The sequence below is a fragment of the Tursiops truncatus genome, chromosome 18, assembly GCF_011762595.2.
Source record: "Tursiops truncatus isolate mTurTru1 chromosome 18, mTurTru1.mat.Y, whole genome shotgun sequence".
Taxonomy (NCBI): Eukaryota; Metazoa; Chordata; class Mammalia; order Artiodactyla; family Delphinidae; genus Tursiops; species Tursiops truncatus.
In genome coordinates, this window is record NC_047051.1 from 74,792,544 (window position 1) to 74,819,088 (window position 26,545).

The 26,545-nt window shown below is 47.2% G+C and overlaps 1 protein-coding gene and 1 long non-coding RNA gene across 2 annotated transcripts in view; one reads left to right on the forward strand and one right to left on the reverse strand.

The window, feature by feature from the left end:
* MYO16 (myosin XVI) overlaps positions 1-7,524 on the forward strand; it is a 151,931-nt gene extending 144,407 nt beyond the window's left edge. The window contains exon 19 of the mRNA XM_073795051.1: positions 5,783-7,524. Coding sequence (XP_073651152.1) covers positions 5,783-6,837 — 1,055 coding nt within the window. The 3' untranslated portion in view covers positions 6,838-7,524. The remainder of the gene's footprint in view (positions 1-5,782) is intronic.
* A 3,479-nt stretch (positions 7,525-11,003) lies between these two features.
* Positions 11,004-23,486, reverse strand: LOC117308839 (uncharacterized). Its single transcript, XR_004523081.2, has 2 exons — positions 22,824-23,486; positions 11,004-14,971 (listed from the first exon to the last, which is right to left on the reverse strand). It is a non-coding gene; the product is annotated as an uncharacterized lncRNA (long non-coding RNA).
* Positions 23,487-26,545: the final 3,059 nt, after the last annotated feature.

Below are 26,545 nucleotides of genomic sequence, written 5' to 3' on the forward strand. Positions count from 1 at the left end.
TTATTCTCAGTGAGAATGGGGCCAAGTAACTTGTGTCTTGAGGCAAAGTCACCGACGTGCCTTAGCCAAAAACTCAAAGGGAAACTATTTTGTGCAAGAAAATGTTTACCTCCTAACAGAATCTAAAAATGACACAAGTCCCTAGATCACTGCACAGTAACTCAGATAAGAGTCAAGTTTAAGAAAAAATGAGAGGGCTTGAGAATGTGGGATTTATCCCTTAAGTTACTGTTAGGACACTAAGACTTGCCCTGAAGGTGATCTGTAACCATGAAATGTCTCCCTGATCCCATCTCACTTTTATCCGTAAATTCAAGGACTAAAAAAATGGTTAAGAAAACTCTTAATATAAATTCACTCTTAACAGCCCTTAAATCCTTATTTGCAAATGAACATTTAGCAAGGACTTGTGTGGACACACACACACACACACACACACACGCAAAGGAATAACCATAAAACCAAATTAGACTCTTAATTCTCTAACTGTGGTATTCTAATTTCACTTTATGAAGAATGAAGCTTTCCAGTTCCCGGCCCAGATATTCTAATTTGGTAGTTACAGACAAGGACAGGAACTGTGCTCTTTACATCCTCAGTAAAGCACCCCAGGTGATCTGATAGTGATGAACTGCAGACCACGCCCTACAGAACCCTGTTCTCTGACTCATGACTAATTTCTGGTTCTGTAGTAAAAATATGATGTTGATGGTAACAGCTGACACTTACAATTGTTTGTCATGTGACAAGCACTATTCTAAGTATCTTCAATATTTAGAACTACCTGATGGGGTGAGACTGTCACTGTGACCCCTCTGTAGATGTGGATGTTGAGTCAGGGCAACAGTGGTGTATCCTGTCCCATGCTACACACCCAAGCAGTCAGCTTCCAGAGGCCAGTCTCTCAACTGCCTCCCGATAACCCATGCTACTTTTATTTATCATCGTTAATTCAAAAAAGCTTTTCTCTGCATCTAAAGCAAACCTTGAGGGAATATCATATCAGCTATCTATGGTTGCTTACCAACTCCTCCCAAACTTGGATATTTAAATAAAATGCGATTATTTTATTACTGTCTCAGGTTCTGGGTGTCAACTGGGCTCATCTGAGTGGCTGTCCCTCAAGGCCCTCCATGAAGCTGCATGTGGTGGCTGGAATCGCCTGTAAGCTGGTCACTTGCATGCCTGGTGCCCATAGATGTCTAAGGACTGGGACTGCTTGGCCAACTCTGTGTCTGGGTGGTCTCTCCACCCAGTTTGTGCAGCCTGGCAGCTTCAGGGTAGCTGGACTTCTTACGTGGACAATCAGTGTGTCCCCGGCGCCTGCTCCAGGAAAGAGAACGCCGGGCGGTCGCTCTCTTACCTTTGACGAGCAGCCTTGGAAGCCACACAGCGTCACTTCCGCCACTGCCACCAGACAGTCTCAGAGGCGCATCCAGGTTGAGGAAGGTGAAATAGACTCTAACTCTTGATAAGACTGGGAAAACTACTGTGGCCAATTTTTGGAAAATACAGGCTGCCTTAATCCATCCTCTGGATCAAACAATTCACATCCCTCCCACATGCAAGAGGCACTCATCCCTCTCCCATGCTCCCCAGAGCCTTATCCCATCATCACATCGGGCTCAGGTCCAAGCCCCAAATCCCATCATCTAAGTCAGGTCCAGGTATCCTGGCTGCTCAGGTAAGGCTCCTTAGGTGGGCAGCTCCTCCAGGACTGTCCCTAACTATCGAAGGCAAGCTGCCTATTCTCCACACAACTAACATGTTGCTTGTGCCTGGGTTAGGATTTAGTCCTGGTGCCCGGAAATTATTTTCCATGGCCATTAGGTCCGTGCTACAGAATCTGGGCTCACCTTTGGATGTTATTTCCTCGTCCACAAGAGGTGACACGTTTGGGGCCGGTCGTTTTCTCAGCCTGATTCCTGCTCATAAACTTTTGAAGCACCAGAGCCTCTTTATTTTGTATTGATCGTACCTCTTTCAACGCAGCCGATACAGTTCCTTTAAAAGCTTTGCGAGTTTCCTGTGAATCAATTTATAATCTACCCCTTTAGTCAAAAGCCACATCCACAAATCTCCTTGAGATAATCTCCTCTTGACTTTTTCTTTTCTGCAAGATTTCTGTGGGGCAGTACTCTTGATATCCTTAGAAGTCCTGTGGTTTTGTTTCTTTGAAAAGGTCCAGTGAAGCACCACCTGACATCTTTCTGAGGTCTTAATAAAGGGGTTCATAGTCATGACCTCGGCTTCAGCGTTAGATCCTGTTTTCCTGAAAATGCCCCAGATTCAATCTCTGCTTACAAGTCATTTCTTAACTTCGGAGTTATTTACTATCCTGATGGCCCAGTGAGAAACTATTTTATTTTCAAACTCAGAAAGCCCAGGCTCCTTTATAGATAATCGTTTGTTCTTTCTGTAGCTTATCTCTTTACCCTCATTTTCCTGCAGGAAAGTAGAAGAATCCAGGAGGCTGCTTGTACACTTGGTCTAAAGATCTCCCTCCCTAGATCATCCAGTGCCTTAAGTGTGTTGTCTGGTTTCCGCAGTACCGCAGGTGACAGTGTTGCTAAACTTTCCACAAAGGTATAAAAAGGGTTATGTTTCCCTCGGCGTCCAGCATATTTCTTACTTTCCTTTAAACATCACCAGGAGCTTTCCTGGGCGTCACGCTTCTGCTAACAGTCTCTTCAAGACCTCTCCTCCTTCCCTGGTGGTGCAGTGGCTAAGACTCCACGCTCCCAATGCAGGGAGCCCGGGTTCGATCCCTGGTCGTGGAACTGGATCCCAACATGCCGCAACTAAGAAGTCCGCCTGCTACAACTAAACATGCCACGACGAAGATCCCGCCTGCCTCAACTAAGACCCGGCACAGCCAAAATAAGTAAATGAGTAAATAAATAGATAAATATTAAAAAACAAAAAACAACAAACTCCTCCAGTTTCCCAAGGCTACTGCCAGGCTTTTACAGTTTGGGTTTTTTGGCTTTATGGCAGCATTCCACTTCCAGTACCAATGTCTGTATTAGTTGTCCATTGCTATCTAACAAACCTCTCCAAAATTTAGTAGCTTAAAATGACAAAGGTTTTATCATCCTCTCTCTCTGTCTCTCTCCTTCTCCCTCCCCCTCCCTCTCTCTGTCTCTCTCTCTCTCTCTCTCTGTTTCCCTCTCTCCCCATTCTACTAGTTGGGTATCAGCTAAGCTATTCTCATGCGAACTCTCTCACAGCTGTGGTCAGACAGCGGCTGGGCCTGGGATGGTCCGCAGGCTCAGTTCATTACATTTCTGGTGTCTGGGCTGGGGAAACCTGGACAGCTGAGGGCTGGAGCAGATGGGGTCCTCTGGCATCTCTCTCACCTCTGTGTGGCCTCTCCACATGTTCTCCACAGCATGGGTGCTTCAGAGTAAGCAGTCTTCTCACATAGAGATCAGGGCCACCAAGAGATGTGTCCGGAGAGAGGAAGAGCAGGCCAGAAGCTGCACTGCCCCTGACCCAGCCTCAGCAGGCAGGCGGCCTTGCTTTTGCCATGTTCTACTCATGGGGCGGTCACAGAGGTCCTTCCAGCTTCAAGGTTCTAGAAGAGCACGAAGGACTAAAAATATTGTTGAAGCCAGTTTTGTAAAATGCAAGCTGCCACAAGTCCTTTAAATTATTCAGATCTTCAGAACAACTCTGTAATACTAATGTTAAAATTTTGTCTGGTTCATTAACTTTCTAGGAGAAGCTTATGCGTTGCTGTGTTTTAGTACATCGAAGGCCTTTGCGATAATGCTCATTAATTACAGAATTGTGCATTTGGGGTATTTTCTACTCTTAAAAGTTGGCTGCTTTGGTGAACCCTGTACAATACTGGCCTTCAAAGATATCCATTGAGTTAGAAAATTAACTTTGTTCTTTTCCATTCCCATCTGGATGTCTCCCATTTGTTTCATGTTTGCGAAGCACTTTACATACATTGAGCTAAGCCCTTTACATGCATTATTTTATTCCTCTGAGATGATTAGTGATATCACCATTCTAGGCATGACTATACTGAAGCCCAGAGAGATGTGACCAAGACCTCTTTTAAAATTATAATTTGCACCGATGCTACCACGCAAACACACACACACACACACACACACACACACACACACACACACACAGACCCAATTCTGTGACGATTATGGCCTGTAGTTTCCCACCTCATAGCATGTATCATGTTCTAACATGCTATGGAATTAACTCATTTGTTTTATTTACTTTTTTTATTGTCTGACTTTACCCAGGAGGGCAGAGGAAGGAAGGGGACAATTACTGTATATTCACTAATGTGTCTCTGAATAAATACTGGTTAAATGCACGACTAAATGAATGATAGCATGAAAGGGTGGTCATGCTGGGGTTTGAATCCAAGCCCAGCTGACTCCAAAGCCTTTAATTTTAACCCTAAAAGTGGAGTTGTCACTCCGAAAGTGGAGACGGACACTCTCATATATGCAGTCATAATGAGAGAAAAGCCTGGCTGCCTTAAAACTCAGGAACTCAGCAAAATTAGATGTGCTTATTCAGATCAAGAATTCCTACAGATTAGCAAAGCACCAAATTGGTAAAATAGTTCAAGATATTTGAGAAGTTTTGATATTTTAGTAAAACTGTGTGTAATTTTCTAAAATTAACATCTTGGCTCCAGAGAAATTATATTTAATAAAATCTATAATTTACAGTAAAAAACATTAGAAAAATAAGTCTTTTAGAATTTTTTAACTTAAACTTTAATAAATGTTTTGAGTCATATTTAAGTAGTTTTTCTGCCTCTTTAAAAATTAGTTCTCGCTAATATTATGCTCTTTTGTTTTTCTAAATATCTTCCTTCTTTTCAATTTACGAAGTTGCCACTGAAGTTCTTAGAGAAATACAACACTCTTGATTTCCCTGTTAAGTGTGTTAGGATTCAGAATTCAGATATATTAATTAACTGTAAAACAAGCCCTTGGCATCATTTTAACAACGTTCTTTTTTAGGAAAATAATCTTTCCATGCATGTAGTTGTTTTCAGTGGTGTTCTGTCGTGTTCGTTTTAGACCATTTAAATAATCCAGCTTAGGTATTTCCTACAGGAAACACCCACAGGGCACCAACTCGCTAATTTGCTGGTTCTCTCCAGGCTCCTATTTTCTCTTCTCTAAAAGCCATGAGGAGCAGTTCAGCCAGTACTTAGTCCACACGTGTATCAGGCCCTCAGAACCCAGGCGTAAGCAGGTGCCAGTGCAGATGGAAGGCGCCCACCCCGCTGCATCCCAGCCCTTCCCGCTGCAGGCGGCTGGCAATCCTGGGCCTCCTTACCGGCCACCTTACCTCTTCCTTGACTGGTGGCAGTTGTCCTCCCCCTCCGAGATCAAAAACTGGCTTTTCGCCTTGGCAGTCGTGTGAAGTGCAGGGAGACACGGACCCAGGAGGGTGGGGAGATGGGGAAGCTGAGGTTGAAGAGAACCAGACCCTGGAGCGGGGAGCGAACTGGACCCTGGAGGGTGGAGGGACCCGGACCCCCGCAGCGGGGGAGCGACCTGGACCCTGGAGGGTGGAGGGACCCAGGCCCCGCGGGGGGGGGGGGGGAGAACTGGACCCTGGAGGGTGGAGGGACCCAGACCCCGCGGTGGAGGGGGGAGGGGAGAACTGGACCCTGGAGGATGGAGGCCGGGTCCTCGCCAGTCGCGGCGCCGGGGCAGCTCCGCGCGCTGCGCGAGGCTCGGGCCGGGTCCCCCGCTAACACTGCCGCCCCTTCTCCGCCCTCGCCCAGTTCTCAGCCGGCCCCGGCCGCACAGCGACGACTACAGCGCCGTGAAGAAGATGCCGCCTCGGAAGCCCACGCGGAGCCCGCACACCAAGCTCAGCGGCTCCTCGGAGGAGATCTCGGGCGCCAGGCCGGGGGCGGCGGGGGCCGGCGGTGCGCGGCGCAGGGCGAGCGGCCCGCAGCGCGCCCCGGGGATCCCCGCGCCGCCCGCGCCCCCGGAGCCCGAGCCCGTGTACATCGAGATGCTGGGCCGCGCCGGCAGCCCCGAGCCGGCGGAGGCCGTGTACGAGGAGATGAAGTACTGGGCGCCCCCCGAGGGCGGCGGCCTGGGGGCGGGCGTCTCGGCGTCCGCCTCGCCCCCTCCGCCGCGCGACAGCCGCAGCCCCCTCCCCTCGGAGGACGGCGACGCCGGCGGGCCCTGCCGGGACGCGTGCGACATCCCCGCGCCCTTCCCCGACCTGCTGCCGCACCGGCCCCCCCTCCTCGTGTTCCCCCCGACGCCGGTCACCTGCTCCCCGGCGTCCGACGAGTCGCCCTTGACGCCCCTGGAGGTGAAGAGGCTGCCGGTCCTGGAGACCAGCCTCAGGTACCCCGTGCAGCCCGAGGGCGCCGGCCCCCCGTCCCCGCAGCACCCCAAAGCCCCAGAGGGCGACGGCGACCGGCCCGCGTTCGCCGGGCCGCACGGAGCCTCCCGTCCCCCCACGCCCGCCGCCGCCCCCCGGCCGCCCGCGCACTTCACCTCCGCGGCCGAGCCCGGCGCGGGGAGGCCGGCGGAGCCGCCCCGGGGCCCCCCGAGGCCCACCTCGGCCCCCGCGGGCGCGCCCTGCAGCCCCGGCCTCAGGAGCCCGCACCCCCCCGGGAAGGCGGCCCGGGCCGAGCCCCGGAAGGCCGCCCCCGGCGCCCCCTCTCCGGCCGCCTACAGCCCCCCGAACTGCAGGCCTGTGGGCAGCCCCCTGGACGAGCTGGCCAGCCTCTTCAGCTCGGGAAGGAGCGTGCTCCGGAGGTCGGCGGCGGGCCGGAGGATCCGCGAAGCCGAAGGTGAATTTCGCACACGGAGGTAGAGGCGTAGCTGCAGACGCGGATGTGTGCCGATGTGCCGCAGATACGGTTTAAGGAATGCTTGAGGTCATTGCGGGGTCGTTCAGAGCAGGTACCAACTTAAAAACAAACATCTTATGCAACCAATATGGCCATGTAGGTAAGAATGAATCTTTCCGTCTCGTAGGTAAAAGTTCACGATACAACAGCCCACAGCGCTAAAACTGGGTTTAATACACCCTCGTGACTTGAGAAGTATTAGAGCAGGACTCGGCTTGAGCCGCTGATTTCCGTTTCCTGATAATATTCACTTGAAACATGGAAGGGGCACTTTTGTCACATTATGCCAAGATGCCCCTTTGGTTTACAGCTCACGGCTAACCCGAGTGTCCTCCAACCTGCTGTCCATCTCACTTCCACTCCCGGCATCTGGGACGGTTACCTGTTCAGTTACTCTCTTACACTCGCTCAGTACCACTTGCGCTATGTTGTTCTGAATGAATGATTTTTGTGCTGTTCCTTTGCCACCCAAGGAAAATTTTAACTCAGTTCTGTTATATCTGCATCTTCTCATTGAGCAGCTCTGTCTCATAACTAGTTAGCTGTTGACAGACCAGTCAAGTGAGCTCAGGGCTAAGCTGCGGCAGCCAGAGGCTGTTGCCTGTATTAAAAAGTATTTATTTTGTGTCCATATAAAAGCAGAAGCAAAGCAAAAAAAAAAAAAAAAAAAAAAAAAAAAAGCCAAAAACACAAAAAGCCCTCATTAAGAATTTGTTGCTAATCTCTTGTAAGTAGCTCACCATGTGCTAATTCATTCAGACGAGGTTGCCTTTGAGCCAGAGGCGCCATTTGGGCACAGATTCTCTTAATAATCACAGAGAATGTAGTCATCTTCCAAAAAACATCTTTTTATACAGAACCAAAATATTTTCCAATGTGCTGTATTTGGGAGGGGAATTACGTGAATACAAAGCATCTTCTCTTTAAGGAAATTGTAGCAGGTCCCTCGACCATGATGCCATTAACCCGAATGTAGATGGCAACTACTAGCCTCCCCACTTTACAGAGATGGGAAACTTCAAGGTCAGGAGGTTAAACACCTTCCTTAAGGTCAGGTGGTAGGACTGGAAATAAAAGCTTATGATGTGACGTTTTATGTACACGTTAACCTGCTCTTTCACCTAAAGAAAATACATAAATATATTGGCTTTCATCATTTGATTAGGTCCAAAATCTCTAGAAAATCTAGAAAACATTATCAATAAGTGAAAAGTAGGTCAAGACTAAGAACACTTAGCAAATGAGTGAATAATCTAACCCCCATTTATTCTTTTTTTTTTTTTTTTTTTGCGGTACGCGGGCCTCTCACTGTTGTGGCCTCTCCCGTTGCGGAGCACAGGCTCCGGACGCGCAGGCTCAGCGGCCATGGCTCACGGGCCCAACCGCTCCGCAGCATGTGGGATCTTCCCGGACCGGGGCACGAACCCGTGTCCCCTGCATCGGCCGGCGGACTCTCAACCACTGCGCCACCAGGGAAGCCCCCCCCCATTTATTCTTCAGTCAGATAAGCTAATTGTTTTTTTAGCTAACAATTTCTTCTTAATTACCGGCCATTAGTAAATGAAATTGTCCTTGTAAGTAGGAGATGGCTTGAATTTCACAAGTCATATGTTTCATTCCAAGGAACAAAATGGACTCTAGGAGAAAAGCCTTAAATGAACAAATTACTATTTGCTTTCGGAACTAAAAGTTTATTAAAACCAAATTTCACTATAGATGGGAATTGGATGAATTCTTCTCGACTGTATTCAAGGAAGTGAAATTAATGAATTTGTAGACGGCCGTCATCATTTGGAAATCCCTAAGTCTAGGACTTGAGGGGAGGATTCCAGTGAGGCCTCCAGGCAGGGTGCGTGGATGTGCTAATATTTACCCTTGGTAACATTAACCGGTATTTGGGAACATGTATCAGAACCTCAAGTACAACATTGTTAGTGCAACTCTAAAATTATAAAATATCTATTTTTCTACTGTGGGCTTTTACAAAACACTCTTTATTTTGAAAAGATTGTCTTGAGCCACTTACGACTTTCTCATAAATATATGAATTGGCAGCTTCCGCCCCAGCACAGTGGCTGTAATAACAGGAAGCTGCAGTAGGAGATGGCTCGTCCCCTCGCCCCAGATGACAGGAGTCCAACGGTGCAGCTGAGACCGGTGTGATTCCCGAGGGTCCACGATGTAGGAAACACGTTGACCAGCGTGCAGGACGTGTCCTCCTGGGATCGTACAGGCTATTCTTTTAGGATGTCAAAGGGGCTTAAAGAGAAGACTTGGAAGAAAAAATAGTCTTGATGCTGGAGCTAATCACTGGAGCTGCTTATATGATTATTAGGGTTTACACCATGTGATCCTGGAGCCAGTAATCCGTCGTCTTCTGAATGAATCGCATGGCTGGTATTCGTGATTTACTGGAGTCCTGGGACTTCTCCCCTTTAAGATTTTAAATCTTCTTCTTTACCCTTTTTATATTTCAACATATTCTTCTCTTCACCTGAAATAGCTTCCTTACCGAATAATCCAGTGGGCGGCTAATTCCGCCTCAATGCACCTGAATTAATTACAGCTCATTTCTTGGACCGTTGTGATATGGGGAGACTGCACTGCAGATTTGCAGAAGGGTTCAAAATATTCCCCTCGCTTCCTTAGAAAGTGACCTTGAAGAGATTAAACTGCTCCTTATTACCCTGCTAAAGGTATTTCCAGTTAAAATATAAAGGATGGTGAGTTGCGTATAGAAAAGGAGGTCCTTTGCTGTTTAATTCTACAATGTCACTACTCCATAGACTTAATATCCATGTGGGATTTTATAAATACCATGTCCCTCAAAACAGTTCATTTTCTATAGACTCTTGGATATTCAATTTGAGGTACACAGGTCACAGAAATTCTAAGAGTCCGGGGTGCAGGTATAGACAAAATGTGATTGTGCAGGTGACAGATGTGACTGCAGTCTGGGAGGGATAGTATCAGCAGCAAGTAGCTGCAGTGCTTACTATGCTCCAGGCATTGTTTTAATAACCTGTTTAGTTCTCACAAGACTAAAATGTATCTGCTGTTAGCATCCCCATTCTACAGATGGGAAAACTAAGGCACAGAGATTAAACTTTCTCAAAGTCTTCCTCCTTTGAGAGAAACAGCCTGACTTGAATGCAGTGATTCTGGCTCCAGGGGCATTTGTCTTGGCTACCTGCCCAGGACTGCAGAGGAAAAAAAAAACCCCAAAAAAACAGAGGATAAGCCTTTAAAAATTCATATTTGCTCACCTGAGGTGCAACAACTAAGAGTCCTACAGTTTGGACGAAGAAAACGGTTTCATAAAGTCAAAAATTCCAAACATGTACTTTACAGATCGCGGATGTAAACAATTGTGGAATACCCACTAGGCCCTTAAAATGAAGAATGACTAAATGTTTAATTGTCTGTGACTTTCTGGTTATCCCATTCATTCACAAGGTGTTTTTCATCTGATGCCATAATATGATTAATATTATTATGCTAATTATTTATAGTTGCCTAGTTTCAAAAATTATGAGACCTCATTCAAATGCAGGGGCAGGGTCATTGGCTTCTTGGGGCCACGAGGGTGCGCCATCGTTCCAGATGGCTTCGTGGCAGCTGGTTGTTTATCTAGAGCATGAAGTAAAGTGAGCATGTTATTCTGTACCCGTTGAAAAAGATCAGATGATAGGGCTTTGACAACAACGCAGTACACCTCAGAAATCTGGAGAAGAATGTGGAGGAGTCTGAGTTGCAGAATATTCTGTGAAAAAACATTACTTTGTTACTTTCTGATACTGTGCATCCTTAGTTGATATGATATAAATAGGTAGTTAAAAATTATATTGACAACCAAAAATATAGAGAGACAATATTTCTTCGCATATAATAGGTGTTCATTAAATACATTTGATGAAAACCTACCTAAAGAAGAAAAAGCAGTTTTACACATAAGTATATTCGTTAAACCTGGCCCTTGTGGCGTTTTTACACATAAGAACCACTGAAGCCAAATGGTAATTACTCTTGATTTCAAATATTTCATTTCATTGCATAAACACTCCAAGTAAGAGTATTTTGAGTTTTTACATCAAAATATTATTTAAATGAATTTTTTACAGCATGTTACTTGATTCCATAGGGCCATTTATTTTCCAAAGAGTTATTTTTAAAGTCGGCTTTATGGAAAATTGCAAACATACAAAAGTAGAGAATAGATGAATGAACTCTCTCTGTGGCCAGTCTTAGCTCATCTCCAGTTTTCTCCACCATCAATGGATTATTTGGAAGTATGTCCCAAGGTCAAATCAATTTACTAATAAATATTTATAAACCTTTTATTAGAAAAGTCCTTTAGAAAAACAAAAGGTTTATTCTTAAGTCACTTTAATTAGTACAGACCAGTCAATCCTTCTGAGCCCATGAATGTGAGATGGTTGCTCAGGACAGAAGCCGCCTCCGGATGCTGGAGACTCGTTTTTCATGATACAACCAAAATAATTCTCAGGAGTTAGCTTTCCACCAAAACAACACCGGCCTGCGAGATCTTCCACAGGTTCTTTGAGCACAGCTCCAGACGTGGGCAGCTGTGCAGACAACTTTTCTGCTACGACAACAAGTGTGGATTTCTAAATATCGCATCCAAACAGAACTAAGTATGAAAGATCCAGGTCCCAAAAGACATACGGTTGCATCTTAAATCAACATGGTGTGAGGTTTTGACGCCTCACTGCCAAATTAAGTACAATTACTTATGCGTTGTTCAGCCACAAGAAGATGCCTTAAAATCAGTGAGCTATCACAGAATTACAGGCAGAAACCTCTGACCTGCTCAAAGACAGTGTTGGTAAATTGTCATTCTCTGCTCCTGGCGTTTGAGACAGAAGTTTCGACACCATCTTCATTTCATCTGTGATGCGTTGTAATGAAATTGCGGCATACGGAATTGGTCCTCCTCGTGCAGATGTCTAGATCCCATCATGGGATGCAGGGCTTGACATCCCGGAGGCTTCTTGCCTCCATGCAGCCTCTACTAGCAGTTTATCCGTGCCGAGCTGTTAATCTTTCTCGCTCCCCAGCCGCTTTGCTTTCTCTCCATGGTGATTTATTTGTGAGCGGTGGTGGCCTGAGGCTTCATGAAAATTATGAAGGGCGTGGAGAGCAAGCACATAGTTTACTGATGTGTAGTTGCGCGCACTCCTGCCTCTCATAAAGGTCTCCCTCCTGTGAAAGGAAGGAATTCCGCGGCCTTCTGGAGCCATTTTAAATCAACCCTAAGTTTCCCTCGTTTTCCAAATGAGTAAGTCCTCCGGGAAGACGAGCTTCACATCCCCAGAGAAGCAAGCTGTCCATTTATCATCTATCAGGCGAGGATGAGCTATAGAAATGGCTCCCCCTACCGTATCGGTGAACCTGAGCAGGCACAGAAGGAGAGTAGATCTCTCTGTGAGAAAAGGATGTTTTCACCCAGTTCCTGGCCCTGCTGCAGTAAAGGAGAGTATCTGTGTTTGGGACTGGCAACCGGACATTGCAGTGTCTCTAATTCCCCAGATGTCCAATAGAAATAATACTTTGTCTATCTCCGCTTGGAAATGAGCTTTGATCAGTAGCCAAACATACCTATGTTAAGAGCACAAAGCTCCTTGTCTTCTGTGTTAAATTGGACAGTTGAAAAAATGCCTAATATTGGTTGTGAATGTGGTGACATTTCTCTCCCAGTTTACGGCACCTTCTCTCTCTAAATGCCCAAGAATTCACACAGGGAAATGGTGCAACCAGGGGCCCATAAACAGGACTTGTATTAACTTGTAGAGCTAATTCCCTTGTAGTCATCATTAATGTGAGCACAGGGCTTGCCACAGGGAATCCAAAGTAGAGAGAAAGAAATCCGTGCGCCCTGCCCTGTCCAGGCAGTGCAGGTGGCAGGGGGGTCCACCCCATTTCAGTGAGAGGCTTTACGTGGAGGCTATAAACCACGAGTGGGTCTGTGACTGAACCCCCAAGTGGCCCGTGAACCCCAGGGGTTTGTTTGTACCTCGTTTAGCGAGAGGTTGCACAGATTTCATCACAAAGTGTCGGTGAGCAGGGCACGGTGCAGGGCCGCTGCTGCAGATGTGCACAGCTGGCGTGCCCGGCAGCCCAGAGGGGAAGTGCGTGACGGCTGCAGTTGAGGAGAGCCTCATGCCAGGGCTGGCACGTGGGCAGGAAGGGTGATAGGGACAATGATGGGGTGTGGAGTTAGTTTCCCGGGTGCAGAGGGGAGCCGGTATGGCAGCCAGAGGAAGCCATGTGTGGTGAGCCCTGCCTCTGAACGTGAGTTCAGGGTACCTGGTCCTTTTAGCATCTGGCCATGAGCCTTGAAGGAGAGAGAGAGAAAACAGAGGGTGCACGGAAGCAGGGCAGGATGAGCTTCCCAGCTGGAAGCTCCACGACAAGGCCTGGAAGCATCTCCAACGTTCCTCTTCTGTCCCGCGAGAATTCAGCATTAACCCTTAGGATCTCCCCTACAAATTAAGAGCCAAAGGAAGAAAGAGAACCAAACCGATAGTAGCAATTCTGGGTATGTGCCTGTGACCTCAGAGAATGGGAACTACTCAGAAACGCTCTGGAACATTGGTCATGGTGTTCTGTTAATAGTGTTAATAGCTAATGCTTGTAAGTGGCCCTTTCCTGTCGGCCAAGCATGCAGACGTGCCTCTTCTCCCCGGGTCCTGTCTGTGAAGCCAGAGGTGCAGGTGTCAGCCTCTCCATCCACCAATGAGCAGCCGTAGACTGAGGGATGAAGTGATTTTCCCATAATCGCAGAAACTGATCAGTCCCAGAGTCAGGAATGAAACACGTCTCTGTTTTCCCAGACCCTGGGTCCTTTCTAGTGTGGCATTCTTAGTCTCCAAAAAACAATTAAAGTGTAAAAATGATACCCAGTCCCTGTCTCAGAAAGTAATTCCCTTCTGAAGTTAAAGATAAACTCCTTACCAGGAAAAGATATGGGAGGAGGACGCATAAAACTTTTCTTTTTGTAAAAACACAAAAGCCAAAGGCCACATAAAACTGTTGGAAATGTTCCTAAGGGACACGGAAGTGTCGGTTTTGAGCTGAGGGCGTGTTCCTTGAGTGCCCCTTCGCCTCGCCCTCACCTTCCTGATAAAACCCTTTCTACTCTCTGGTCCCGCAGACTGCCCTCCCTAGTGTCAGGGACCCACAGCACACAGGTGGGGCCGGAATAACTCCTCACATTCAAAAGGATTGCTGGCTCGCTTTCTGTCTCCCTTTGACTCAGCCTCTGTGAGGCTTTGCTTGGGAACAGTTCCTAGTTACAGGTGAGCAATCACTCACAGCAGTTGTTTTCACTTGCAAAGCGCTCACCCAGCATCTTTCCTTAAGGAAGTATCTGACTCTGTGGGATGTGAGCGTCGGGGTGTGAGTGTCCGTCCTGGGAGTGGAGCGTCTCAGATGCCTGCTCAGGACCAGCCAAAAGGTACAGCTGTAGCGACCTCTCACCCTGTCCCAGGGCCACGCTAAGGGCTGCACAGATGATCAGAGGTGGTTCTCAACAGCCAGCGTGATTGGGGCGGGAGCAAGGCACCCAAGGAAGCCCTCCTCATCTGTGTCTCTATGGCAACTTTTTATTTCCTAAGTTACGTGGCTATAGAGACAGAAATATAGATAATGGCAACATTAGAAACGTGGCTGAAAAAAAAAATAGTGTCAGGCCCGTACTCAGAGCCTCTCAATAAATGTTTGTTGGGGGAATCTTAAACTCAGAGATCTCCTGAGCTTGGGACTTCCACTAGGCACAGCTGCTTCATTCCTCCTTGAAACCCAGGAGCCAAACCAACCAGAGAGTTGTGACCATTAAATATTTAGATCAACCTGATCAAAAAGTGACCCTTCGAATAGTGTGAATTATCCTGGGAAATTAGCTTAATGTCTTGGCTGTGAGCCTCCAGCTGCCAGCACGCCTTCAGACCAGAGATGGGCATCTTGCACAAGTAGTTCATCATGTTTGAGATGAGCCGGAAGAGGCAGAGAAGCATCCCAGCTCCGCTGTTCTCTAAGGCACAGTCAGTGGGAGGAGGCTCTTTTGTACCTGGAATTCTGGAAGAGAGGGCAGTCTTTTCAGAAGTGGATTATCTTTCCTAACCAGTAAATATTTTTCATACCATCAAGCCGTTAAAGCAAGCAGCCATTGTGTGTTGGGGGTCTCTGGACTAGATTTTGAATTAAATGCCCACTGGGGGCTCCAAAGAGAAACCCAGTGCTTTATCCTCTAAGCCACTCAGCCACTCTCCCAAAGCAAGTTAATAAAGACCTTCCTGGCTCTCCGCATCTCATTATTGCCACAGAATACAATATCCCGGGGTTTTCTTCCTTTTGTGAAGAAACTCTTAGAAGTGACAGGGTACAGGGAAAGTTTCCCTAAAGATGAGCTGGACCGCTGCCATGTTCTCTCTGTCCTTAAGAGGATTGGAAGAGAAAAAGATGTTTCTTAATTACCTAAGAGTGTTTAGGTTCTTTAGGCTGACTTGAATCATTTTTATGATTAATTCTCAGATTAGCCTAGAAAATTCCTCACCACCTGAGAGCCAGCTATATTCAATGTCATTTTACCCACTGCCCTATCCCATGAGTCACCTGCTGTGTGTGACGCTTCTCAGACCTTTTTCTCTGCTGGTTTTCACTTCTTTCTTTTTCTGGTTTCTCCTTGAAACCAGAAATGTTCATACTTAGACATTGTACACTGACAATATACCGGGCAATTGCAATTTTACATTCACTAATACATGTTAATTGTAATAAGCCAAATCAACGACAATCTAGTTCGCTTTCCTCCCCACACAGGTGACTCGGTCCTAAAATACGCAGGGACCAAAGCATGGCAGACATGAACTGGAGCCCAGGTGACACACGTTTACAGTGGAACGCTCACGGTAGCATACCTGAGAATGTGTGTATTACCAAAGTCCTGCAAAACCTACAAAAGAGCTTCTGCACACCCAGAACTCTGACTCATGATCAAACATACTCTTCCCCCCCCCGCTCCCCTGGCCAAAATGTCCATTTTAAAGAATGGAAGAACTGGCATATGTGCACTGTAGGTACAACAGGGTAATTCCCAAGCAAATAGGCATGTTTTCGATCTTAGTTTTACTATTCTCCTTTGATGTGGAAAGATCCAGGAAGGAGTAAGTAAGAGACAGAAGACTTGAGCAAAGCAGTGGGTGAAAACTACCCCTATTCAGGCATTTCCATGTTACTGAAAAGGGAACCAAAGCTTGCAGCCCTTAAGTTACTTCCTGAAGTCACATCTGTTTGTCGGAGTTATGTTTGCTTAATTCCAGTTCTCAGGTGAGATCACCAGCCAGACAGGGGCCAGGCTGGTTTTAGAAGCAGGATGGAGGGCACCCATTTACATCCATTTACATCCGTTTAAAGTAGCCGAACGCGCGCCATACCCTTAGCAGTTCACATGTCTTTTTTCAAGTAAATAACCAATGCCCAGCAGCGGATTCTCTAGTGCAGAAGAGTATAGTTGTTTTTAATTTTCATGAGAATTATATTGACTTTATTTTGTCTCTTGGTATTTAACCACCTTTATATATAGCTTGTAATGGAGCCCCTCCTGGATTTTTAATAGAAACTTGTGTTAAGAATAACTACTTCAGGGCTTCCCTGGTGGCGCAGTGGTTGGGAGTCCGCCTGCCGATGCAGGGGACGCGGGTTCGTGCCCCGGTCCGGGAAGATCCCACATGCCGCGGAGCGGCTGGGCCCATGAGCCATGGCCGCTGAGCCTGCGGGTCCGGAGCCTGTGCTCCGCAACGGGAGAGGCCATGACAGTGAGAGGCCCGCGTACCGCAAAAAAAAAAAAAAAAAAAACAATAACTACTTCATGGACCTAGAGATTATCATACTAGGTGAAGTAAGTCAGAAAGAGAAAGATAAAATATCATGCAATATCACTTATATGTGGAACCTAAAATATGACACATGAACTTATTTACAAAACAGACTCACAGACATAGAAAACAAACTCATGGTTACCAAAGGGGAAAGGGGGGGGCGATAAATTAGGAGGTTGGGATTAACAGATACACACCACTATATGTAAAATATATAACCAACAAGGACCTGCTGTACAGCACAGGAATTCTACGCAGTATCTTGTAATAACCTACAAGGGAAAAGAATCTGAAAAAGAATATATATATAACTGAATCACTTTGCTGTACACCTGAAACTAACACAGCATTGTAAATCAACTCTACTCCAATAAAAAATAAAAATTTTTTTAAAAGACTGAAAGAAAGAATAACTACTTCAGTCCTTGAGAAAAATATGTAATCTACGTTTGCTCCATTTAAGGGACTCCTTTGTGCTCCCGTCGTAACATGCTTTCCAGTGCCTTCTGTCCATCCCCTACCCACCACATGAAACTTAGCACAACCAGATACTTGGTTGAATTGCATACGTGTCAAACGAGACAGTAAAACTCTAATGGCTGGCGTTCATTTCACTGATGTAGTTCACTTACCCAGGCTGGGAATCATGTCTAATCTCCAGAGGCTGGGACAGCGACACGGGGCAGAGGCACTGGGCTTCTGTGTGGTGATGAGGGATTATAAAAATGTCTTTTTAACCTGATGATCATTAGGAAACCCAGCGATGTGGTCCAGCTGCTAATCAGAGAGCATTTCCATTGCTGCAGGGGTCGAATCCATCTTAAGGAACCCTCTGTAATGATTTTAGGGAAAAGGTTCCATTTTTCAGACAATAAAATCATTCTATGACATCGCCCCCAAGACACAAAGTCCTTTTCAGGATTAAAAAAATCGGAGGTTAACTTCAGGCAAAATGATTCAATGAGTAACAATATTTGTGTTGCTGTTTGCTACTTGCCTCAAGTCTTCAAAGAGGTTTGGAAAAATCGTTACATGAGAAGGGTGGGCTTCATTCATGCATTCAAAACATGCATTGAGGGTGTGTTTTGTGCAGGGCGTTGTGCTAAATTGTATGGATTTTAGAAGTAAAATATGGGATCTGCTCAGAAGCAGCTCACAGCAGGGAAACACGAGAGATCCGAGGTACCCAGGCTGCAAGAAACATTGTCCGGGAAGATGCTGCTTGGGCTTCTCAAACTGCTTACCCTTAATGCTTGTGAAATGCTGCATTTTTATTCAATTCATTCTACTCTCTTTCGTTTTTAAATGCTTATCGTGACCCACTAAATTGATTTTCCAACCCATAAATATGTCCTTTGAAACACTGATCTGGAAGGTAGGATTTATCTGGAGGGAAGGAGGAGAGTGAAACCCAAGCAGTGGGAGAAACAGGCTGAGACCAGTGCGTCTCGCACTGTAAGAGGAGGGTTTGTGCAAGGACGCGATGGCGCCACCAAGTGATGTCTTGGAGGAACTACACCAGGGTGTGTGAAAAGGGCTTTTCTACATTCATGTACTTGTAAACGTATATTCTTTAAAGTGAAGGATGAGAAATGCTTAGCTGTGGGCACATGAGGATGGGACCGCCAGCTCCTGACTGGCTCCGAGGGGCTTTCGTCCTGTAGTTCTGGGTGAGATGAAAGCCATTGAGATCAGCTCAGCCTTTCCGTCAGTGTCCCTCCCAGTGTCCCATCCTTCCTGGGTGGCCGACATCTCTGTGATGTGACACTGCCACTGCGACGGCTCCGGGGACATTCAGTCACACAGGCACATAGGGTTCGAAGGCACCAGGAATTAGTAGTGTCCGCCCGTCTAGTTCCGTAAAGGACCCAATCATGGGAGCCATCAAAGAAACAGGCCACGTGGCTTGAGGAGAATTCTGACAAGACTTTAAGTCTGTATAGATATTTTTAACTTGTTATGTAAGGCCTCAGAGCTGCTGCGTAGCAGCCACCCGGGGTGGGCAGCGGGGCTGATCTACAGACGTGCAGGGCACCGCCAGGCTGTTAAAATGTGGCCATGTCTCTGCACCAGTGGAAATCACTGCCGTCCTGAGCCCTCCGGGGTGCCCAAGCCCTAGCCCCGGAGGTCTTGCCCCAGGCCTGCCCTGTGTCCTCCTCGTGAACTGTGCCCACAGGCAGAGGCTTGAGGTCTGTGACTCCTGCCTGTTTTTATTGGTCCTGGCTTGTGACCTTGGGGCTCTTAAATATCTGGGGTGGATAAAGTTTATAATTAGTTCTGAGCAAGGATTTTGAAAAGACTCAGTTTACACCACTGCGTTTTGGCTTTTAACTTTTGCTCATTTTACTGGTTCTCTCTGACCCGGCTGCAACTACATCAGTGAAATGAATGCCAACGATGAGAGTCTGTCTCGTATGGCATGTAAGTGATTCAGCCACGTCTCTGGTTGTTCTGAGGTTCACGTCGTGAAGGTAGGGGATGGACAGGAGGCACCAGAACAGCATGTTGTGACGGGAGCACAAGCTGGTGTCCCTGAAATGGAGCAAACGTAGATTATATATTTCTCAAGGATTGAAGTAGTTGCTCTTCAACAATTTAGCTAAACATTAAAAATCCAAGAAGGGCTCCAGGACGAGCTAAATATAAAGGTGGGGCTTCCCTGGTGGCGCAGTGGTTGAGAGTCCGCCTGCCGATGCAGGGGGCACGGGTTCGTGCCCCGGTCCGGGAGGATCCCACGTGCCGTGGAGCGGCTACGCCCGTGAGCCATGGCCGCTGAGCCTGCGCGTCCGGAGCCTGTGCTCCGCAGCGGGAGAGGCCACGACAGTAAGAGACCCGCGTACGGCAAAAAAATAAATAAAAATAAAAAATAAAGGTGGTTAAATACCAAGAGACAAAATAAAGTCAATACAATTCTCATGGAAATGAAAACATAGATAACCAGTTCTTATTCTAAAGGGATCTGCTGCTGGGTGTTGGTTGTTCCCGTGAGAAAGGAGGTAGAACCTGATGGAGGTGTCTTGGGGGTACCCTCCTTGTTTTTTTCCGATAGTAGGTATTACCAGTCTCCCATCCATGTGACACCATACCAGTGTCAACAAATACCGAAAGCTCCCAATAAAAGAAAAGGAATATCGTCCTCTCCATCTTTGCTTTCTGGAGAAAACACACACCTAAACCAGGACATACACTGTCAATCTTGTGCAGCTGTGCAGGTGTGGCGTTCCAGGCTTCCTGGATTTATGTTACCACCTGGCATTGAGGAAGTGTAAAAATACCAGCTATATAAATACCCGCGTGACCCATGAGATTAGACACGAGGAACGGGTCTCCAGGCCAGGCCAGCTTGTTGTTTAGATGTTGCATATTCAGCTCATTATAGGGGAGGCGAGCTCCAGGGAAAGGAAAGGGTGGCCATGCTTCTTCCCGCGATGGCAGGGACCAGAGAGTTGGGCCCAAAAGGAGCCACAGCTCGTCAAACTGAAAAGAAAGTTGACACAACATAATTCTCTGTGCCTTTTTGGGTTCTGCAAACCTTATTTATACTGACAGTCATTTTTTAGCTTTACTATGGGTACATTCTTGCCCTGCTCAGCACATATGTTGTTGAAGATATCACTCTATTTCCTGCCTCGGTTGGTGTTTTTAGCACAAACCATCTCCTAAGACTTGGCAGGGGAGTGGGTGGCGGGAGCTAAGGCGGGGTGGGCAAGGAAGCCCTTTCCTTCCACCCGACTTAACCCCAAGCGTGCGTCTTGGTGACACTTTCTGCCGCAGAAGACTGCTCAACATACAAGGTCAAGAGCAATCTTGATCTATTCAAGAATGATGAATTCATAAGGGGTTTTTTAAAAGTAGGGAGGAACACCGGGGCGCCGGCTCTAGCCTCTTAGGGTAAGAAGCAAGTCCAGCTAATACGTGTTTTCAACCCACCCATCCTTGCCAGTCGCCGCAGTGTTGTACTTTTCTGCTTCTTGAGTAATCAGTTCTTATAGGCGTATGACCATGTTGTGGAATGCGGCTGCCACGGGAGTCATCGCATGGGGACCTCATGTGGTCCCCAGCACCCGTAGACACGGAAGCCCTCTCTTGATCCATTTCTGGGACTATTAGCAAAGGGGTGATGGAGTCTGGTTCGCGTCGCTTAAGGTCAGTTAGACGCCTGCTATTCAAAACACACGCCTCTTCCGTGTGCCCTCCTGACCACACCTCTTTGATAATGTGCCCTCTGCTGACATCTGACATCTCCTTACACAACGCCACACGTGGAATCTCTCTTCCTGTTTGAGTTTAGGACCAGCCACTGTGTCTACCTGAATCCCTACCCCTGACATTTGTCTTTCTCTGAGGCGATCTGCCAAACGTCTGGGTTATACTCTCATGGATAAGAAAAAAGTCTTATTCATGTCCTAGAAGCCTGTCAGAGTGCAGGGGGCCTGGGGAGTGATCTCTAGATCCTTATTTTTGTGCATGTGTTTTTTCCTCTTGTGCAATAATGTAAGATTTCAGAGAAATAAGAGATTTAAAAGGCATTGTTCCTTGGAACTCAAAGTAGATATGGTTTAACACAAGCTGGATGCCGATTTCGGGTCTGAGCGGTCCTGCCCATGCGTAGTGACACACCATCTATGTGTGTCTGTCAGCAGAGTCGAGCTGCGACTTCTCAATTTTAGAAACGAGAGGCTGAGAAGCAGCAGGACCATGCCAGGCTCCTGTCTCAGACTTTGTACTTTTCCTTAATGCCAAATAGGAAAAAACAAGCACATTCCTCCCTGCAGTAGCCTTTCTGGAGCGGAATTTTCCTGTGGAGTTGCAGAATGAATGATAGCCAGCATGAGTAACGAGTTGAAAATGTATTTTCACATTTTTTATGCCTTGCATTGCGCTCTCAACCTTAAATCAGTCGAACAGCTATAGTTCGTTTTTCTCTTGCGTTCCAGAAACCTGGATCTTAATCTCATCCGTTTCCAAAATACACCCTAAAGCTATCTCAAATCCAGGTAACCAAGAGAGAAGTGATGTTTTTAAGCATTCTTCCTGAAGAAACACTCCATCGCTCAGTCCTTCCTCATTCTCCTTGACCTTTCTGTGGCATTTGGTACCGTGAGCCTCCCCCTGCTTCCAGAAGCCTTTCCCCTCTGCCAGCCACCCACCCTCCCGTCCCGCGTTCTCCCCCCTCCATGCTTACATCTGACCGTTCGTATCCTCTATCACGTGTGCTCTGCCGTCTGCCTCTCTGCTTGTAGGAATGTCACTTTTCCTGGAAGAGATCCTTCCTCTCGAGAGATTTTTTTTTTTTTTTTTTTTTTTTTTTTTTTTTGCGGTACGCGGGCCTCCCACTGTCATGGCCTCTCCTGTTTCGGAGCACAGGCTCCGGACACGCAGGCTCAGCGGCCATGGCTCACGGGCCCAGCCGCTCCGCGGCACGTGGGATCTTCCCGGACCGGGGCACGAACCCGCGTCCCCTGCATCGGCAGGCGGACTCTCAACCACTGCGCCACCAGGGAAGCCCCCGAGAGATTTTTAAGTCTCCGCTAGACATTATCTTTTCAGTCCTAACAAATGCTCTTGTTCAAATCATCGCCACTCGGTTTAACCCTTGGGTAGGCGGCTGTCACTTCAGAGTCCACGTTCGCAGCCCTAACGGCACCCCCATCGCTGGTCCTGGCCGACTCCCAGGGATCTGTAACTCGGTGAAACCCCACCTGCACTGCTCCTGCAGCTGCCCGAGTCTAAATTCTCACTGCTTTTCCGTTTCCAATCTCTCTTCGAAGCTGGTCAGCTGTACACCTTTGTTGCTGGATGAATAACACTTTACAGATACAGCCTCCTTCCGGGCACACCCTCACTCGGATACTTGCTGGAACTCCCCGTGTGATGCCCCGGAAGGTCCAGGCTCCTCCCACACCCCAGGGCAGAGCTGGGGCAGAGCCCACGAGGTGCTCACTCTGCCGCTCGACATTGTGGCTTCCTCTTCCCTCCTCCTCGCCACATTCTGTCCCTGCTTTTGCAAATCCAGTGTTTTCTCCCCATGCCCGCCCTGCGGGGCTCACCTGGCCACTGAAGCCCCCGCCTCTCCTGTGGATCCCTGGGCATTTGCACGGCTTTCCTTTCTGCCCCTGGTCTGCTGCTGAAGGTGCTCTGGAGACGATCACCTTCGAGTTGATCACCTTGCGTGTCGAGTCGCCATCTAGAAGCCTGAGAAGAGGCACCTGTTAGGATGCACCCTGGGCCTCCTGTACATGCTGGCACTTTAAGTGTCAAAGGCTTTAACACACACACACAAAACCCAGCCAACATTGACTCAGCTGAGTAGAATGAGCATCCCACAACGACGATCACAGATTATTCATCCCTTCATCCCCCAAGATAGTTGGACAGTCATCCGTGCCTTTTCTTCTTGCACTTTGTCAATTGTTTCCATCCATTCCTGTAATTTATTGTGTCTTATCACCCCTCTAGAATGGGAGCCTTGAAGGAATCATTTCTTTTAGGTATATATTTCTAAAAGCTCTTGGCGAATTCTTTGCATACCAATTGAACTGCGTAGGACTTGAGAATTACGTGTTCCATCCCTGCAGAAGCCTCGTGGTGTAGAGGAGGAACGTGTTGGCCCACGGCTCATCACTCTGCATTCCGCTCACACAAAGCCCCCAGAGTGGCCGCCAGCTCGAGGGCATCTCACTGTTTCCCACGGATGGACCAGCCCCTGTACCTTTTGCCACTTTCCTCTGGCTGTAGATTTGGAGGGAGTTCTCTGAGTCGCTCACCGCACTCACGTGTTTCTCGAGCGCCCCAAACTTATTCAAGGAGTCATCTTCCTCCCCAGTAAGAAGCTTCTCTCCTCCCCTGAAAAATCTTTGCATCCCTTTCCTGAGAGACGTTCCTCTGCTTAGCCTCCGTCTCCCAGCAAAACCCTGCTTCCTCTCCTCTTCCAGACGTGTCCCCTTCCGTGAACTTACACCTCTGACTCCCAGGTGAACTTGCACTCCAGTCCTGTGACCAGTGAAGAGTTAGGCTTTTTCTGCTCGGACATTGCTCTGAGGATCGCATAACACAGCAGCTAGCTTTCACGGAGTATCAGTGAGAGCCAGACGTCATGCGCCCTTGTCACCTTATTCAGTGACATCTCCCAGCGAGAGTCAAGTCCTAGGAGCCAGGACTGGATCAGGTGCATTGCTGCCAGGACCCTCTATGTTTGGGACAGGTTCTGGGTTTTTTTGTTTTCAAGAAATTGAAACTTATGCAATTGGGGGCAGGAGAAACTTCTTTAAGAAAAAGAATAAAAATGACCAAAATTTAGGGAGCAAAGTGGACATTTATTTAAAATGAGAAGATAAAGCAAAGCAAAATACTCATTGTTCTGTGCTTAGAACAGTGCCTGCGCACACTAGATGCTCGATAAAGATCTGTTGAAAGAAAAAGAAAGAAGTAACAAAAAAATCACTACAACAACATTGCTGTAGAAATTTTGTCAGAAAAAGCTGTCAGGCACCCAGATATTAACTGTGGGTGCTTTGCTCGACTCCCACGGACCTTAGCCGTGGTCTTTGAAAGTGGCGTGTGGTTTGGAGCTTCCCCTGTAGACTTGGGGTCAACCGGCTTCCACCCGTCTCCAGCCTCCAAGATTCCAGGAGTCAACACTGACCAAATCGATTATCATTTCCTGACATTCGACATTGTAAAACCATGTAAAGTAAGACTTTTTTAAAAAGCACCTATGCATGAACCTTGTGTATTTGTAGGACAATAATGACATAATTATCAGTGGTAATTAGTGGGAAAATAGTGAAAACATGAAATTTCCTACTGTCGGTCAGGAATAGATTTCCAATACTCACAAGTGTTTTCTTCTGCAGGTTAACGCTCTTCGGTTGAAATCAAACAGCTCTGGCCCTTTGATTTTGTTTGTTGTTTAAAAGCTATGACATTATTATTGACTATATTTCCCACACTGTACATTTCATACCCGTGACTCATTTATTCTGTAACTGGAAGCTTCGCTCCTCTCAATCTCCCTCACCTATTTCTCTCATCTCCTGCCACCCTCCCCTCTGGCAACTACCTGTTTGCTCTCTGTATCTATGACTCTGTGTCTGTTTTGTTATGTTTGTTCATTTGTTTTGTTTTTTGAATTCCACATATAAGTGAAATCATACAGTAATTTGTCTTTCTCTGTCTGACTTATTTCACTTAACGTGATACCTTCAGGGTCCATCCATGTGGTCATGAATGGCAAGATTGCATTCCTTTTTATGGCTGAGTAGTATTCCATTGCATATATGTACCACATCTTCTTTATCCATTCATCCATCAGTGGGTTGCTTCCATATCTTGGCTATTGTGTCTTGTCCAGTTTAACACTCTTAGGCAGAAAGCAAACAGCTCTGGCCCTTTGAATGAGTAAAACGTGTTTACCACACACACTGAAATTTCCTTACCTTAAAATGTAAATAAGTGGAGATTAGAGCTCAAGGCATATCATTAACAGTGGAAATCCTTCTATATGTTTCCCGTAATCTCATGTGAATGGGGAGAAATGATTACTGTGGTGTATGATTTCTCTGTCATAATTCACATGAATTCTTCAGTTGGTGAACTTGTCAACTATTTCGCAGTTACACAGAGTGTGGTTTCTTTAAGAAAGTGGATTTTTTATAGCAATGTTGTATTCATTTATTATTCATTCTTTTTTCTCTCTCTTTCAACAAATACTTATTGAGCACCTACTGTGTGCAGGCACCCTTGGAGGCACCAAGATTGCATTTGAGCTCGTGGTGTCGATTTTCTGGAAGGTGGAGACAGAAAACAAACGCTTGAAGCGTAACATGTCATGCGATGAGAAGGACCGTGTAGAAAGCTAAAGCAAGTTGTGAGGACAGAAATTGACCTGGGGAAGGGAGAGGGGTGCCACTTTCCGGAAGGTGGTTGGGAAGGCCTTTCTGCTCGGGGTGGTTTGCGCGGAGCCCTGAACAAAGCGCAGAGCCCCTGGCTTCGCTCCGGGAGAGTGAGAGGATGAGTGGAGGGATGCAGAGAAGCTGGTGGGGCTGGGGAGGGGTGCGGCAGATGGGCAGTTGGAAATGAGGTCCAAGGCGAGCAGGGAGCGGGGTCCTGGAGGGTCCCTCAGCCTCAGGAAGCCTTTGGATCGTGATCTGAGCAAAATAAGAAACCGGTGGAGAGATGTGAGTGGGAAATGGTGTGAACTGACTTAGCTTTTTTTTTTAATTAAAAAAAATTTTTTTTCTTCTGGCTGTGCCACGTGACACGTTGGCATCTCAGTTCCCCGACCAGAGATCGAACCAGCGTCCCCTGCAGTGGAAGCGTGGAGTCTTAACCACTGGACCACCAGGGAAATCCCGTGACTTAGCCTTTAAAGCAGAGTTTGTCAACCTCGGCCCTATTGACATCCCAGGCCAGATGTCTTGTCCCCCAGTCTTCATCCTGGAGGCCTGTCCTGTGCATTGTAGGACGTTTTGCAGCGTCCCTTACCTCTACCCACTAGATGCCAGTAGCACCCACCTCCCCGGTGTGACAACCAAAAATGTCTCCAGACAGTGTCAAATGTCCCCTGGAGAGGTTGGGGGTGGGGGGGGACGGGTGTGGGGTGCAGTATCATCTCCTATGGAAAACCACAGTTTTCAGAACATCACGCCCACCCAGCCTGATACTCTGGTTATATAAAAGCTAGCACTAGGCTACTGAATTGTCTTTGCATATTCATATTTCGAGATTCGGTAGAATTGTCTCGTTCGACTCATACTCAACTTGAATGCGC